Source organism: Salvelinus alpinus, chromosome 6, assembly GCF_045679555.1.
Source record: "Salvelinus alpinus chromosome 6, SLU_Salpinus.1, whole genome shotgun sequence".
Classification (NCBI taxonomy): domain Eukaryota; kingdom Metazoa; phylum Chordata; class Actinopteri; order Salmoniformes; family Salmonidae; genus Salvelinus; species Salvelinus alpinus.
Genome location: NC_092091.1, coordinates 88,869,997 through 88,887,825, shown reverse-complemented (window position 1 = coordinate 88,887,825; position 17,829 = coordinate 88,869,997). Strand labels below are relative to the sequence as shown.

Below are 17,829 nucleotides of genomic sequence, written 5' to 3'. Positions count from 1 at the left end.
CTCCCCTCTCCCCCGTCTCTACCCTCTCCCCTGTCCCTCCCCTCTCTACCCTCTCCCCTGTCCCTCCCCTCTCTACCCTCTCCACCGTCCCTCCCCTCTCTACCGTCCCTCCCCTCCACCGTCCCTCCCCTCTCTACCCTCTCCCCCGTCCCTCTCCACCGTCCCTCCCCTCTCTACCCTCTCCTCCTTCCCTCCGCTCTCTCCCCCGTCCCTCCCCTCTCCACCGTCCCTCCCCTCTCTACCCTCTCCCCCGTCCCTCCCCTCTCCACCGTCCCTCCCCTCTCTACCCTCTCCCCCGTCCCTCCCCTCTCCACCGTCCCTCCCCTCTCTACCCTCTCTCCCGTCCCTCCCCTCTCCACCGTCCCTCCCCCGTCTCTCCCCTCTCCTCCTTCCCTCCGCTCTCTCCCCCATCCCTCCCCTCTCCACCGTCTCTCCCCTCTCCTCCTTCCCTCCGCTCTCTCCCCCGTCCCTCCCCTCTCCACCGTCTCTCCCCTCTCCTCCTTCCCTCCGCTCTCTCCCCCGTCCCTCCCCTCTCCATCGTCTCTCCCCTCTCTACCCTCCCTCTCCCTCCTCTCTCTAGGTATCGTTTGTTAAAGCAGCAGTTAGACATGAAGACAGAGGAGTTAGATATTCTCCAGGTTAAACTCTACCCTCTCTCTCTCTCCCTCCCTCCTCTCTCTCTCCTCTCTCTCCCCTCTCTCTCTAGGTATCGTTTGTTAAAGCAGCAGTTAGACATGAAGACAGAGGAGTTAGATATTCTCCAGGTTAAACTCTACCCTCTCCTCTCCCTCCTCTCTCTAGGTATCGTTTGTTAAAGCAGCAGTTAGACATGAAGACAGAGGAGTTAGATATTCTCCAGGTTAAACTCCATCAGAGCTCCTTCCATAAACAACAGGAAGAACTGAAGATGTTACTGAAGACCATCGGTGAGTACACACACACACACACACACACACACACACACACACACACACACACACACACACACACACACACAACGTTTTCCAACATCTGTTTTTAAGGTGGGACGTCACTTGATCCCAAAAGAGTTGGGAACTGTGAGGTGGAAAATGATGTCTTCACCTTTATTTGTTGGATACGTAACAATTATTTACTTAACAAACAGTAAGATATTTCTGTCCTGTTAATGCTGAGTTTTATGGTGTCCACTCTAGCTTCCTGTAGCTAGTCTGTGTCGAGGACATGGGTTTTACTAGAGATAGCTTGAAGCTGACGATTGATTGACTTGGTGATCAAACCTACAGCTGGTGTTCCAGTGACAGGAAGTGGGGTGGTTGTAACTGGGAGAGAGAGAGGAGTACAACAAAGACCTCAATGGTTCTTAGACTTCCTGGTATCTGGGAAATGAGGTCAGGGGTCGGGGGTTAAGATAGCGCCAGGTGCAGATAAAGACAGGATGAACCCAAAGTGGCTCATGGTGCCCCCCCTCCCCAGTCTATATGGGAGTGGTGGAACCAAGCATTCTGGGTATCGGCTATATAAACTGTGCATTTTGTCTGTATGATTCAGACTCTCAGTCAAGACTGTTGGGCTGACCGTTTCATTATTGCAATAATTAATCGATATTAAATAAAGATCGATTGTTTTGAAGAAATGACCAAGTTTCTCTCAGGACTGAATTTCCACAACAGAACAATTTTACTTTCAATTCACATCACCTTATTGACATGGACATGTGCAGATTTAAATATATTAAACAATATAGATATTTCAAATGAGACTTTAGGCTTCTAAACAAAGTGTGTAGCTGAGTTTCTGTCCAATGGGCAAATTTTCTAAAAACCCGCATAAATTAAAATATGCACATTTTCTCACCGGTGGTGTTTCCACCAAACTGACTGGTTGGGGATATAAATCAGTGGGCGACGACGAAGTGAAAACACAATGTACATTTCACTTTATGTTTTCGTGTACCAAACGATACACATCGAAGAGTTCAATGTGATTCCATGGCATTTTAAACACTTCACGATTTTTAATAGTTTTATCACAAAAACTGTTACTTTAAATAGCAAATGGTGTTGGCACATGTTCTCTAGCCAATCGGCTGGTAGGATACAGTGTGGACAGAGCAGCTGGTAGGATACAGTGAGGACAGAGCAGCTGGTAGGATACAGTGAGGACAGAGCAGCTGGTAGGATACAGTGTGGACAGAGCAGCTGGTAGGATACAGTGTGGACAGAGCAGCTGGTAGGATACAGCGAGGACAGGGCAGCTGGTAGGATACAGTGTGGACAGAGCAGCTGGTAGGATAGTGTGGACAGAGCAGCTGGTAGGATACAGTGTGGACAGAGCAGCTGGTAGGATACAGTGTGGACAGAGCAGCTGGTAGGATGCAGCGTGGACAGGGCAGCTGGTAGGATGCAGCGTGGACAGGGCAGCTGGTAGGATACAGTGAGGACAGAGCAGCTGGTAGGATACAGTGTGGACAGAGCAGCTGGTAGGATACAGTGTGGACAGAGCAGCTGGTAGGATACAGTGTGGACAGAGCAGCTGGTAGGATACAGTGAGGACAGAGCAGCTGGTAGGATACAGCGTGGACAGAGCAGCTGGTAGGATACAGTGTGGACAGAGCAGCTGGTAGGATACAGTGTGGACAGGGCAGCTGGTAGGATACAGTGTGGACAGAGCAGCTGGTAGGATACAGTGTGGACAGAGCAGCTGGTAGGATACAGTGTGGACAGAGCAGCTGGTAGGATACAGTGTGGACAGGGCAGCTGGTAGGATACAGTGTGGACAGAGCAGCTGGTAGGATGCAGCGTGGACAGAGCAGCTGGTAGGATACAGTGTGGACAGAGCAGCTGGTAGGATGCAGCGTGGACAGGGCAGCTGGTAGGATACAGCGTGGACAGGGCAGCTGGTAGGATACAGTGAGGACAGAGCAGCTGGTAGGATACAGTGTGGACAGAGCAGCTGGTAGGATACAGTGTGGACAGAGCAGCTGGTAGGATACAGTGTGGACAGAGCAGCTGGTAGGATACAGTGTGGACAGAGCAGCTGGTAGGATACAGCGTGGACAGAGCAGCTGGTAGGATGCAGTGTGGACAGAGCAGCTGGTAGGATACAGCGTGGACAGAGCAGCTGGTAGGATACAGTGTGGACAGAGCAGCTGGTAGGATACAGTGTGGACAGAGCAGCTGGTAGGATACAGCGTGGACAGGGCAGCTGGTAGGATACAGTGTGGACAGAGCAGCTGGTAGGATACAGTGTGGACAGAGCAGCTGGTAGGATACAGTGAGGACAGAGCAGCTGGTAGGATACAGTGAGGACAGAGCAGCTGGTAGGATACAGTGTGGACAGAGCAGCTGGTAGGATACAGTGTGGACAGAGCAGCTGGTAGGATGCAGCGTGGACAGGGCAGCTGGTAGGATGCAGCGTGGACAGGGCAGCTGGTAGGATACAGTGAGGACAGAGCAGCTGGTAGGATACAGTGTGGACAGAGCAGCTGGTAGGATACAGTGTGGACAGAGCAGCTGGTAGGATACAGTGTGGACAGAGCAGCTGGTAGGATACAGTGAGGACAGAGCAGCTGGTAGGATACAGCGTGGACAGAGCAGCTGGTAGGATACAGTGTGGACAGAGCAGCTGGTAGGATACAGCGTGGACAGAGCAGCTGGTAGGATACAGTGTGGACAGAGCAGCTGGTAGGATACAGCGTGGACAGAGCAGCTGGTAGGATGCAGTGTGGACAGAGCAGCTGGTAGGATACAGCGTGGACAGAGCAGCTGGTAGGATACAGTGTGGACAGAGCAGCTGGTAGGATACAGTGTGGACAGAGCAGCTGGTAGGATACAGCGTGGACAGGGCAGCTGGTAGGATACAGTGTGGACAGAGCAGCTGGTAGGATACAGTGTGGACAGAGCAGCTGGTAGGATACAGTGGACAGGGCAGCTGGTAGGATACAGTGAGGACAGAGCAGCTGGTAGGATACAGTGTGGACAGAGCAGCTGGTAGGATACAGTGTGGACAGAGCAGCTGGTAGGATGCAGCGTGGACAGGGCAGCTGGTAGGATGCAGCGTGGACAGGGCAGCTGGTAGGATACAGTGAGGACAGAGCAGCTGGTAGGATACAGTGTGGACAGAGCAGCTGGTAGGATACAGTGTGGACAGAGCAGCTGGTAGGATACAGTGTGGACAGAGCAGCTGGTAGGATACAGTGAGGACAGAGCAGCTGGTAGGATACAGCGTGGACAGAGCAGCTGGTAGGATACAGTGTGGACAGAGCAGCTGGTAGGATACAGTGTGGACAGAGCAGCTGGTAGGATACAGCGTGGACAGAGCAGCTGGTAGGATACAGCGTGGACAGAGCAGCTGGTAGGATACAGTGAGGACAGAGCAGCTGGTAGGATACAGCGTGGACAGAGCAGCTGGTAGGATACAGTGTGGACAGAGCAGCTGGTAGGATACAGCGTGGACAGAGCAGCTGGTAGGATACAGCGTGGACAGAGCAGCTGGTAGGATACAGCGTGGACAGAGCAGCTGGTAGGATACAGTGAGGACAGAGCAGCTGGTAGGATACAGCGTGGACAGAGCAGCTGGTAGGATACAGTGTGGACAGAGCAGCTGGTAGGATACAGCGTGGACAGAGCAGCTGGTAGGATACAGCGTGGACAGAGCAGCTGGTAGGATACAGCGTGGACAGAGCAGCTGGTAGGATACAGTGAGGACAGAGCAGCTGGTAGGATACAGTGTGGACAGAGCAGCTGGTAGGATACAGTGTGGACAGAGCAGCTGGTAGGATACAGCGTGGACAGGGAAGCTGGTAGGATACAGCGTGGACAGAGCAGCTGGTAGGATACAGCGTGGACAGAGCAGCTGGTAGGATACAGTGTGGACAGGCTACCTACATGACATTATTATGGATAAGAGAGAGAGAGAGAAGGTTTGTCTTTGTCAAACTGCAGTCAAGCATCGATCATCATGTCACCAGAATAAGATCCTCGATATTTATTGGAAAGGAGCATCAAACTCATCACCTTTTCACTTTCACCCCCCTGTGAAGTTCATCATGATTTATTTCATCTGTAGCCTAATAAACTGCATGTTATCCTGAGTTGTGGCGGGAGGACCAGACACCACGTCACAGCGTGACTCCATGTTTAGTTCCATATGATGGTTATTATACTGTATCAATATTTACACATTAAAGATGTTTCCACCTCCCATTTCTCACATAAAACATTTAACCAGGACAGAACAGATCCCACCACGTCTCACATAAAACATTTAACCAGGACAGAACAGATCCCACCACGTCTCACAAACAAATTCATCCGTCGGCATTTTATAACATTATACCCGGAAAACTTCCTGTTTACATCACAGCTGTCGTGATTATTATACATTTTTTAAATACAGTGTGACTTTACTCGCACTAAAAGTGTGTGTGTCTCTGTGTGTGTGTGTCTCTGTGTGTGTGTGTCTCTGTGTGTGTGTGTCTCTCTGTGTGTGTGTGTCTGTGTGTGTGTGTGTCTCTGTGTGTGTGTGTCTCTGTGTGTGTGTGTGTGTGTGTGTCTCTGTGTGTGTGTCTCTCTCAGAGGAGTGTGAGGAGACCCTGCGCAGCAGTAACGAGGTCCAGAAGAAGGCAGAGGAGAAGTACAAGGTCAGATTATGCCCGTGGGTCATGTCTGGACCTATCAGTGGTCTCCGTTCAGGATCACATGACTTATTATCCCCTTGGGTCATGTCTGGACCTATCAGTGGTCTCCGTTTAGGATCACATGACTTATTATCCTCGTGGGTCATATCTGGACCTATCAGTGGTCTCCGTTCAGGATCACATGACTTATTATCCCCGTGGGTCATATCTGGACCTATCAGTGGTCTCCGTTCAGGATCACATGACTTATTATCCCCGTGGGTCATATCTGGACCTATCAGTGGTCTCCGTTCAGGATCACATGCTACCAGAATTTTGCAGCCCTACCCTGAGATAATGTATGCCATTTAACAGACCTTTTTACAGACCTGTGTTAAACCTGTCCTGGCTTTGTTGATATTGTGTTAAACCTCTGGCCTGGCTTTGTTGATATTGTGTTGTTAAACCTCTGGCCTGGCTTTGTTGATATTGTGTTGTTAAACCTCTGGCCTGGCTTTGTTGATATTGTGTTGTTAAACCTCTGTCCTGGCTTTGTTGATATTGTGTTAAACCTCTGGCCTGGCTTTGTTGATATTGTGTTAAACCTCTGGCCTGGCTTTGTTGATATTGTGTTAAACCTGGCCTGGCTTTGTTGATATTGTGTTAAACCTGTCCTGGCTTTGTTGATATTGTGTTAAACCTCTGGCCTGCTTTGTTGATATTGTGTTGTTAAACCTCTGGCCTGCTTTGTTGATATTGTGTTAAACCTGTTCTGGCTTTGTTGATATTGTGTTAAACCTCTGTCCTGGCTTTGTTGATATTGTGTTAAACCTCTGTCCTGGCTTTGTTGATATTGTGTTAAACCTGGCCTGGCTTTGTTGATATTGTGTTAAACCTGGCCTGGCTTTGTTGATATTGTGTTAAACCTGGCCCTGGTTTGTTGATATTGTGTTAAACCTGGCCTGGCTTTGTTGATATTGTGTTAAACCTGGCCTGCTTTGTTGATATTGTGTTAAACCTGGCCTGGTTTGTTGATATTGTGTTAAACCTGGCCTGGTTTGTTGATATTGTGTTAAACCTGGCCCCCCAGGTGTTGGAGAATAAGATGAAGAATGCGGAGGCAGAGAGGGAGAAGGAACTGAAAGCTGCTCAACAGAAAGTCAACTCTGCTAAAACCAAGGCTGACGCGTTCAGTAAGAAACTGAAGGAGAGACAACAGGTGGAGTCACACACACACACACACACACACACACACACACAATTCTGTGCCAACTGTCCCCAAAACCAAATACACCAGCGCAATAACCCAGGTTACAGTACCCAAGCGATAACATTATTCAAGACCCTCCACAGTGTACAAACAAGGGTAAAGGAGGCTGCACTTTTGATTTGACGTGTGTGTGTGTGTGTGTGTGTGTGTGTGTGTGTGTGTGTGTGTGTGTGTGTGTGTGTGTGTGTGTGTGTGTGTGTGCAGGAGGCGGAGTCCCTGGTCCTAGAGTTGGAGGAGTTGAAGAGGGAACAGGCTGGCTATCAACAACAGATACTGGCGGTAGACGAAGCCATGACGACCATCCAGGAACAGATAGAGAACATGTCTACCACCGTGGCAGAGAACAAGGTACCGTTACGTATGTCTACCACCGTGGCAGAGAACGAGGTACCGTTACGTATGTTTACCACCGTGGCAGAGGACGAGGTACCGTTACGTATGTCTACCACCGTGGCAGAGAACGAGGTACCGTTACGTATGTCTGCCACCGTGGCAGAGAACGAGGTACCGTTACGTATGTCTACCACCGTGGCAGAGAACGAGGTACCGTTACGTATGTCTACCACCGTGGCAGAGAACGAGGTACCGTTACGTGTGTCTACCACCGTGGCAGAGAACGAGGTACCGTTACGTACGTCTACCACCGTGGCAGAGAACGAGGTACCGTTACGTACGTCTGCCACCGTGGCAGAGAACGAGGTACCGTTACGTACGTCTACCACCGTGGCAGAGAACGAGGTACCGTTACGTATGTTTACCACCGTGGCAGAGAACGAGGTACCGTTACGTATGTCTACCACCGTGGCAGAGAACGAGGTACCGTTACGTATGTTTACCACCGTGGCAGAGAACGAGGTACCGTTACGTATGTCTACCACCGTGGCAGAGAACGAGGTACCGTTACGTATGTCTACCACCGTGGCAGAGGACGAGGTACCGTTACGTATGTCTACCACCGTGGCAGAGAACGAGGTACCGTTACGTGTGTCTACCACCGTGGCAGAGAACGAGGTACCCGTTACGCGTGTCTACCACCGTGGCAGAGAACGAGGTACCGTTACGTGTGTCTACCACCGTGGCAGAGAACGAGGTACCGTTACGTATGTTTACCACCGTGGCAGAGAACGAGGTACCGTTACGTATGTCTACCACCGTGGCAGAGAACGAGGTACCGTTACGTGTGTCTACCACCGTGGCAGAGAACGAGGTACCGTTACGTATGTCTACCACCGTGGCAGAGAACGAGGTACCGTTACGTGTGTCTACCACCGTGGCAGAGAACGAGGTACCGTTACGTATGTTTACCACCGTGGCAGAGAACGAGGTACCGTTACGTATGTCTACCACCGTGGCAGAGAACGAGGTACCGTTACGTGTGTCTACCACCGTGGCAGAGAACGAGGTACCGTTACGTACGTCTGCCACCGTGGCAGAGAACGAGGTACCGTTACGTACGTCTGCCACCGTGGCAGAGAACGAGGTACCGTTACGTACGTCTGCCACCGTGGCAGAGAACGAGGTACCGTTACGTACGTCTGCCACCGTGGCAGAGAACGAGGTACCGTTACGTGTGTCTACCACCGTGGCAGAGAACGAGGTACCGTTACGTATGTTTACCACCGTGGCAGAGAACGAGGTACCGTTACGTATGTTTACCACCGTGGCAGAGAACGAGGTACCGTTACGTATGTCTACCACCGTGGCAGAGAACGAGGTACCGTTACGTACGTCTACCACCGTGGCAGAGAACGAGGTACCGTTACGTACGTCTGCCACCGTGGCAGAGAACGAGGTACCGTTACGTGTGTCTACCACCGTGGCAGAGAACGAGGTACCGTTACGTATGTTTACCACCGTGGCAGAGAACGAGGTACCGTTACGTATGTCTACCACCGTGGCAGAGAACGAGGTACCGTTACGTATGTCTACCACCGTGGCAGAGAACGAGGTACCGTTACGTGTGTCTACCACCGTGGCAGAGAACGAGGTACCGTTACGTATGTCTACCACCGTGGCAGAGAACGAGGTACCGTTACGTATGTCTGCCACCGTGGCAGAGAACGAGGTACCGTTACGTATGTCTACCACCGTGGCAGAGAACGAGGTACCGTTACGTATGTTTACCACCGTGGCAGAGAACGAGGTACCGTTACGTATGTCTACCACCGTGGCAGAGAACGAGGTACCGTTACGTATGTTTACCACCGTGGCAGAGAACGAGGTACCGTTACGTATGTCTACCACCGTGGCAGAGAACGAGGTACCGTTACGTATGTCTACCACCGTGGCAGAGGACGAGGTACCGTTACGTATGTCTACCACCGTGGCAGAGAACGAGGTACCGTTACGTGTGTCTACCACCGTGGCAGAGAACGAGGTACCCGTTACGCGTGTCTACCACCGTGGCAGAGAACGAGGTACCGTTACGTGTGTCTACCACCGTGGCAGAGAACGAGGTACCGTTACGTATGTTTACCACCGTGGCAGAGAACGAGGTACCGTTACGTATGTCTACCACCGTGGCAGAGAACGAGGTACCGTTACGTGTGTCTACCACCGTGGCAGAGAACGAGGTACCGTTACGTATGTCTACCACCGTGGCAGAGAACGAGGTACCGTTACGTGTGTCTACCACCGTGGCAGAGAACGAGGTACCGTTACGTATGTTTACCACCGTGGCAGAGAACGAGGTACCGTTACGTATGTCTACCACCGTGGCAGAGAACGAGGTACCGTTACGTGTGTCTACCACCGTGGCAGAGAACGAGGTACCGTTACGTACGTCTGCCACCGTGGCAGAGAACGAGGTACCGTTACGTACGTCTGCCACCGTGGCAGAGAACGAGGTACCGTTACGTACGTCTGCCACCGTGGCAGAGAACGAGGTACCGTTACGTACGTCTGCCACCGTGGCAGAGAACGAGGTACCGTTACGTGTGTCTACCACCGTGGCAGAGAACGAGGTACCGTTACGTATGTTTACCACCGTGGCAGAGAACGAGGTACCGTTACGTATGTTTACCACCGTGGCAGAGAACGAGGTACCGTTACGTATGTCTACCACCGTGGCAGAGAACGAGGTACCGTTACGTACGTCTACCACCGTGGCAGAGAACGAGGTACCGTTACGTACGTCTGCCACCGTGGCAGAGAACGAGGTACCGTTACGTGCGTCTACCACCGTGGCAGAGAACGAGGTACCGTTACGTATGTTTACCACCGTGGCAGAGAACGAGGTACCGTTACGTATGTCTACCACCGTGGCAGAGAACGAGGTACCGTTACGTATGTTTACCACCGTGGCAGAGAACGAGGTACCGTTACGTATGTCTACCACCGTGGCAGAGAACGAGGTACCGTTACGTATGTCTGCCACCGTGGCAGAGAACGAGGTACCGTTACGTATGTCTGCCACCGTGGCAGAGAACGAGGTACCGTTACGTATGTCTGCCACCGTGGCAGAGAACGAGGTACCGTTACGTATGTCTACCACCGTGGCAGAGAACGAGGTACCGTTACGTATGTCTACCACCGTGGCAGAGAACGAGGTACCGTTACGTATGTCTACCACCGTGGCAGAGAACGAGGTACCGTTACGTATGTCTACCACCGTGGCAGAGAACGAGGTACCGTTACGTATGTCTACCACCGTGGCAGAGAACGAGGTACCGTTTACATCCTGGTCCAATACTGTCAAATGTCGTCGACCTCGTCGGTTAGCCCGGCCCGAGTGGCGACCTCGTCGATTAGCCCGGCCCGAGTGTCGACCTCGTCGATTAGCCCGGCCCGAGTGTCGACCTCGTCGATTAGCCCGGCCCGAGTGTCGACCTCGTCGATTAGCCCGGCCCGAGTGTCGACCTCGTCGATTAGCCCGGCCCGAGTGTCTGGATTGTTGTCATGAACTAGCTATATTTGTTTATATACTTTATCACTGACAACACGTTCTTCTGCTCTATCTTCACATCCCTTTTCCCCTCCTCTCCTTTCTCCTCTCTCTCCTTCCTCAACCTCTCCCCCGCTCTCCTCCCGCCTTCCTCAATCTCTCCCCCCTCTCCTCTCTCTCTCCTTCCTCAACCCCCCCCCCCCCCCCCTCTCCTCTCTCTCTCCTCCCCCCTCCCCTCTCTCTCCAGGAGTCTGTGCGTAAGGCCCAGGAGGAGTTGACTAGACAGAAAGAGGTGATCGTATCCCAGGACAAAGAGATCAAGGTATGATCATTACATTATTGTCCGTAGTACTGGTGGTGGTGTTATTACCATGCTGCCATCATCATCATCATCATCATCATCATGCTGTTGTCGTGGAAACCGTCTCGGACACGCAGAACTAAAACCCTTCGTAAAAGCATCAGATGCTGGATTAAGTTCTGCTGGAGATGTAGGTGAAAAGATACTAATGAGATTAGCAAAGTCCAGCCCCCCCCCCCAAACTGAAACTCTCTACAAATTGATGAACCAAATGTCCCCTATCCTTCACAAATTCAGAAATGACGAACACCTGCTAAGTTGTGATTTATCCAAATGATCAGGGACAATATTTTTGTCCCGGTATAAAAGTTCCTTGTTAGCATCATTGGAAAAGGTGTCCAACAGCGACAACTATCAAAATGCATTTGTTGTAAGATAATATTTGCGCCATTGATCCAGATGTCTTAGACTGATGGACTGTACCATCCCCCACGGCCTCCACAATGGATCGGTCCACTCAGACAGGAGCCAATCAGACAGGTGTCTTAGACTAATGGACTGTACCACCCCCCACGGCCTCCACAATGGATCGGTCCACTCAGACAGGAGCCAATCAGACAGGAGTCTTAGACTGATGGACTGTACCACCCCCCCACGGCCTCCACAATGGATCGGTCCACTCAGACAGGTGTCTTGTGCGCCATTTAAAAAATAAAATAAATACATTTGCGAATGCTAAACTAAAAAAAAAAATCTCTGTCGACGTATCGACCAACCAGTTGACTAAATGGGATCAGCCCTAGCTGTCACTCAGCTAAGAAAGCCTAATATTACTCGAGACATTTTTTACAAGCGTTTAAATGCTGAAAGTGAGCGTGGATGTGCTAGAGAACGTGGCTGTACGGCTGGTCCAGGGTGCAGGACTGCCTCGTCTGCCTGTTGTTGTTGGGCATGAAAATGACTTGTAGATCGCTGACGGTCAGCGCAGTGACCTGCTTAGTGCCTGAAGGAGAGGACGCGTCTGTTGTCACAAAAGATGAGGTGTTTCCGGAACAGGGAAAGTCTTTTGAGCAAGAAAAGGTTTGTGAACCGGCGATTTGTAACGATTTAAATCGATTTTTCTGACCGATGCATGCTACATATAGATCGTTTTTTGGGGGTTTCTGCGGACAGACTCGTACTGTATCTTAATTAAACATTTGAATCGCGGGATCGAAGCGTATCAGTGAGCTGTTACATCCATAGTATCTACAACTGAATTAAAGAGGATCCTACATCCAAAAATGAAACATGTCTGAGATTTTACCCAGACCTCAAGTGGTCTCCTGATATGGTTTAAACTTTGTTATGGACTTGAAGTGTAATTTTTGAGAATTAAAAACCTCAGAAAATTGGTGGCGGAAAAATAAAATGGAGAAAATGGAATTAGCGGAAAATGAAAATGGAGGCTCTAGAGACGCTACGATATCAGCTGTTACGAGCATCTGTCCATGAGACATTATTATAACCTCTGATCTAGGATCAGATCACTTTCTAAAAATATCTCAGTTCTACCCACCGATTATGAGCTACTTTGACAATGTAATTTCATGATAACAAAGTGTGTGTGTGTGTGTGTGTGTTCGTTCCAGGGTAAGAGTACAGAAGCCAACCAAATGAGAGAGAGAACCAATGAGTCTCAGCTGAAGATTAAAGAGTTGGAACACAACATCAACAAACACCGTAAAGACAGTCAGGATGCTGCTGCTAAGGTACAGTTACTGATCAACATCAACACCGTAAAGACAGTCAGGATGCTGCTGCTAAGGTACAGTTACTGATCAACATCAACACCGTAAAGACAGTCAGGACGCTGCTGCTAAGGTACAGTTACTGAGCAACAACACCGTAAAGACAGTCAGGATGCTGCTGCTAAGGTACAGTTACTGATCAACACCGTAAAGACAGTCAGGACGCTGCTGCTAAGGTACAGTTACTGATCAACACCGTAAAGACAGTCAGGATGCTGCTGCTAAGGTACAGTTACTGATCAACACCACCGTAAAGACAGTCAGGATGCTGCTGCTAAGGTACAGTTACTGATCAACAACACCGTAAAGACAGTCAGGATGCTGCTGCTAAGGTACAGTTACTGATCAACAACACCGTAAAGACAGTCAGGATGCTGCTGCTAAGGTACAGTTACTGATCAACACCGTAAAGACAGTCAGGATGCTGCTGCTAAGGTACAGTTACTGATCAACACCGTAAAGACAGTCAGGATGCTGCTGCTAAGGTACAGTTACTGATCAACATCAACACCGTAAAGACAGTCAGGATGCTGCTGCTAAGGTACAGTTACTGATCAACATCAACACCGTAAAGACAGTCAGGATGCTGCTGCTAAGGTACAGTTACTGATCAACACCGTAAAGACAGTCAGGACGCTGCTGCTAAGGTACAGTTACTGATCAACACCGTAAAGACAGTCAGGATGCTGCTGCTAAGGTACAGTTACTGATCAACACCGTAAAGACAGTCAGGATGCTGCTGCTAAGGTACAGTTACTGATCAACAACACCGTAAAGACAGTCAGGATGCTGCTGCTAAGGTACAGTTACTGATCAACAACACCGTAAAGACAGTCAGGATGCTGCTGCTAAGGTACAGTTACTGATCAACAACACCGTAAAGACAGTCAGGACGCTGCTGCTAAGGTACAGTTACTGATCAACACCGTAAAGACAGTCAGGATGCTGCTGCTAAGGTACAGTTACTGATCAACACCGTAAAGACAGTCAGGATGCTGCTGCTAAGGTACAGTTACTGATCAACACCGTAAAGACAGTCAGGATGCTGCTGCTAAGGTACAGTTACTGATCAACACCGTAAAGACAGTCAGGATGCTGCTGCTAAGGTACAGTTACTGATCAACACCGTAAAGACAGTCAGGATGCTGCTGCTAAGGTACAGTTACTGATCAACAACACCGTAAAGACAGTCAGGATGCTGCTGCTAAGGTACAGTTACTGATCAACACCGTAAAGACAGTCAGGATGCTGCTGCTAAGGTACAGTTACTGATCAACACCGTAAAGACAGTCAGGACGCTGCTGCTAAGGTACAGTTACTGATCATCAACACCGTAAAGACAGTCAGGACGCTGCTGCTAAGGTACAGTTACTGATCAACAACACCGTAAAGACAGTCAGGACGCTGCTGCTAAGGTACAGTTACTGATCAACACCGTAAAGACAGTCAGGATGCTGCTGCTAAGGTACAGTTACTGATCAACACCGTAAAGACAGTCAGGATGCTGCTGCTAAGGTACAGTTACTGATCAACACCGTAAAGACAGTCAGGATGCTGCTGCTAAGGTACAGTTACTGATCAACACCGTAAAGACAGTCAGGATGCTGCTGCTAAGGTACAGTTACTGATCAACACCGTAAAGACAGTCAGGATGCTGCTGCTAAGGTACAGTTACTGATCAACTCTGCTTTCTAATCTCCATTTGATCTGTCGTCTCTCAACTCTTTATGTTGTTCATATTTTGTCTGTGTCCAGATCGATCTGTTTGTCTCTTCAGAAGAGATCACTTAAATCACAGCACTAAATGGGATCTGGTCTTCTGAGTGAGCTTCCTCCTTCTGTTAGAGGAACGTGAGAGTCGTGTTCCGCTAGCCAGACTAACGTATCTCTCTCCTCTCTCTTTCCACTCCTTTTCTCTCTCATCCTGCTCTTTCTCTCTCTCTACCCTCTCCATCCCTCCTGTCTCTGCTCTCCATCCATCCCTCCTGTCTCTGCTCTCCATCCATCCCTCCTGTCTCTGCTCTCCATCCATCCCTCCTGTCTCTGCTCTCCATCCATCCCTCCTGTCTCTGCTCTCCATCCATCCCTCTCTCTCTCTCTCCTCCATCCATCCCTCTCTCTCTCTCCTCCATCCATCCCTCTCTCTCTCTCCTCCATCCCTTCCTCTCTCTCTCTCCTCCATCCCTTCCTCTCTCCTCCATCCCTTTCTCTCTCCTCCATCCCTTCCTCTCTCCAGGTGTCTCGTATGTTGGAGGAACATGAGTGGATCAGTCAGGAGAGAGGCCTGTTCGGCCAGCCCAACACGGGATACGACTTCAAGGTCAACAACCCTAAAGAGGCGGGCCAGAGGCTGAAGAAGCTGGAGGAGTCCAAGACACGACTGGAGAGATCTGTCAACAAGAGAGCCATGAACATGTTGAGTCAGGCTGAGGAGAGGGTGAGTTTGGGGAGGTGTGTGTGTGTGTGTGTGTGTGTGTGTGTGTGTGTGTGTGTGTGTGTGTGTGTGTTTAATGTGTGTGTGTGTGTGTGTGTGTTAATGTGTGTGTGTGTGTGTGTGTGTTAATGTGTGTGTGTGTGTGTGTGTGTGTGTGTGTGTGTGTGTGTGTGTGTGTGTGTGTGTGTGTGTGTGTGTGTGTGTTTCCTTTGGATCTTGTATCATATCTATTTTGATTCCTCTTGGGCCCTTCTTGAGGTTCTGGCAGCTGTCAATAGGTAACGGTAGCACCCTTTGATCTGATTGGAGGAGAGTTGAGAACGTGACCCTTGACCCTATTTTTTTTTGCCCTGACCTCCATCAGTATAATGACCTGATGAAGAAGAAGAGGATCGTAGAGAATGACAAGTCTAAGATCCTCCAGACCATAGCGGAGCTGGACCAGAAGAAGAAGGAGGCCCTCAACATCGCCTGGCAGAAGGTCTGTCTGTCTGTCTCTGATGTGTGTCTGCCTGGCAGGTCTGTCTCTGATGTGTGTGTGTGTCTGCCTGGCAGGTCTGTCTCTGATGTGTGTCTGCCTGGCAGGTCTGTCTCTGATGTGTGTCAGCCTGGCAGGTCTGTCTCTATCTGTCTCTGATGTGTGTCTGTCTGGCAGGTCTGTCTCTGATGTGTGTCAGCCTGGCAGGTCTGTCTCTGATGTGTGTCTGTCTGGCAGGTCTGTCTCTGTCTGTCTGTCTCTGATGTGTGTCTGTCTGGCAGGTCTGTCTCTGATGTGTGTCAGCCTGGCAGGTCTGTCTCTGATGTGTGTCTGTCTGGCAGGTCTGTCTCTGATGTGTGTCTGCCTGGCAGGTCTGTCTCTGATGTGTGTCTGTCTGGCAGGTCTGTCTCTGTCTGTCTGTCTCTGATGTGTGTCTGTCTGGCAGGTCTGTCTCTGATGTGTGTCAGCCTGGCAGGTCTGTCTCTGATGTGTGTCTGTCTGGCAGGTCTGTCTCTGATGTGTGTCAGCCTGGCAGGTCTGTCTCTGATGTGTGTCTGATGTGTGTCTGCCTGGCAGGTCTGTCTCTGATGTGTGTCTGCCTGGCAGGTCTGTCTCTGATGTGTGTCTGCCTGGCAGGTCTGTCTCTGATGTGTGTCTGCCTGGCAGGTCTGTCTCTGATGTGTGTCTGCCTGGCAGGTCTGTCTCTGATGTGTGTCTGCCTGGCAGGTCTGTCTCTGATGTGTGTCTGCCTGGCAGGTCTGTCTCTGATGTGTGTCTGCCTGGCAGGTCTGTCTCTGATGTGTGTCTGCCTGGCAGGTCTGTCTCTGATGTGTGTCTGCCTGGCAGGTCTGTCTCTGATGTGTGTCTGCCTGGCAGGTCTGTCTCTGATGTGTGTCTGCCTGGCAGGTCTGTCTCTGATGTGTGTCTGCCTGGCAGGTCTGTCTCTGATGTGTGTCTGCCTGGCAGGTCTGTCTCTGATGTGTGTCTGCCTGGCAGGTCTGTCTCTGATGTGTGTCTGCCTGGCAGGTCTGTCTCTGATGTGTGTCTGCCTGGCAGGTCTGTCTCTGATGTGTGTCTGCCTGGCAGGTCTGTCTCTGATGTGTGTCTGCCTGGCAGGTCTGTCTCTGATGTGTGTCTGCCTGGCAGGTCTGTCTCTGATGTGTGTCTGCCTGGCAGGTCTGTCTCTGATGTGTGTCTGCCTGGCAGGTCTGTGTCTGATGTGTGTCTGCCTGGCAGGTCTGTGTCTGATGTGTGTCTGCCTGGCAGGTCTGTCTCTGATGTGTGTCTGCCTGGCAGGTCTGTCTCTGATGTGTGTCTGCCTGGCAGGTCTGTCTCTGATGTGTGTCTGCCTGGCAGGTCTGTCTCTGATGTGTGTCTGCCTGGCAGGTCTGTCTCTGATGTGTGTCTGTCTGGCAGGTCTGTCTCTGATGTGTTTGAAAAATGTCTTAACGATACAGGATGATTTTGATGTAAAAAAACAGTTTTTCTGCTTTCATCACCAGACAGTTAGTCCTCTGAGACAGACATTATCTCATCACCAGACAGTTAGTCCTCTGAAACAAAGTCTAGACATGATTTCTAGAAGCTAACAGGAGCGAAGTCTTCAGGTCTCTGGCAAAGTGACTCATCAAACTGCCTCCATTAAACTTTTCGGTCTCCATCTTCTCTCTACAAATTTGTGTCTGTGTCTCTCCAGGTGAATAAAGACTTTGGCAGTATCTTCTCCACCCTGCTGCCGGGGGCTGATGCCCGCCTGGCCCCTCCCGAAGGCTGCGGGGCCCTCGAGGGCCTGGAGTTCAAGGTGGCTCTGGGAAACACCTGGAAGGAGAACCTCACTGAGCTCAGCGGAGGACAGAGGTACGGGGAGATCCATTTAACCAGGAACTTATTGGTTATTGATAATTCACTGACACCTACATTAGTATTGTGTGTGTGTGATATTTGTGCTACTAATTGCCAGTTTAACCTCAATGGCTGTTTACCCAGATCAGCTCTGAAAAAATATCTGATATGATCGGCCAAAACATCAGAATTGTGCTGCCTGTGTAAACGCAGCCAGAAGGTGTCAAAGGTC

At 50.4% G+C, this 17,829-nt stretch overlaps 1 protein-coding gene across 2 annotated transcripts in view; it reads left to right on the top strand.

Annotated features, from left to right (window-relative positions):
* The window catches only part of smc2 (structural maintenance of chromosomes 2), a 43,294-nt gene that overhangs the window by 19,647 nt on the left and 5,818 nt on the right, over nucleotides 1-17,829 (top strand). For both annotated transcript variants that reach the window (XM_071408283.1, XM_071408284.1), the window contains exons 17-25: nucleotides 802-926; nucleotides 5,559-5,623; nucleotides 6,690-6,818; nucleotides 7,074-7,217; nucleotides 11,000-11,074; nucleotides 12,685-12,804; nucleotides 15,080-15,280; nucleotides 15,642-15,758; nucleotides 17,452-17,612. In XM_071408283.1, coding sequence (XP_071264384.1) covers nucleotides 802-926; nucleotides 5,559-5,623; nucleotides 6,690-6,818; nucleotides 7,074-7,217; nucleotides 11,000-11,074; nucleotides 12,685-12,804; nucleotides 15,080-15,280; nucleotides 15,642-15,758; nucleotides 17,452-17,612 — 1,137 coding nt within the window. The remainder of the gene's footprint in view (nucleotides 1-801; nucleotides 927-5,558; nucleotides 5,624-6,689; nucleotides 6,819-7,073; nucleotides 7,218-10,999; nucleotides 11,075-12,684; nucleotides 12,805-15,079; nucleotides 15,281-15,641; nucleotides 15,759-17,451; nucleotides 17,613-17,829) is intronic.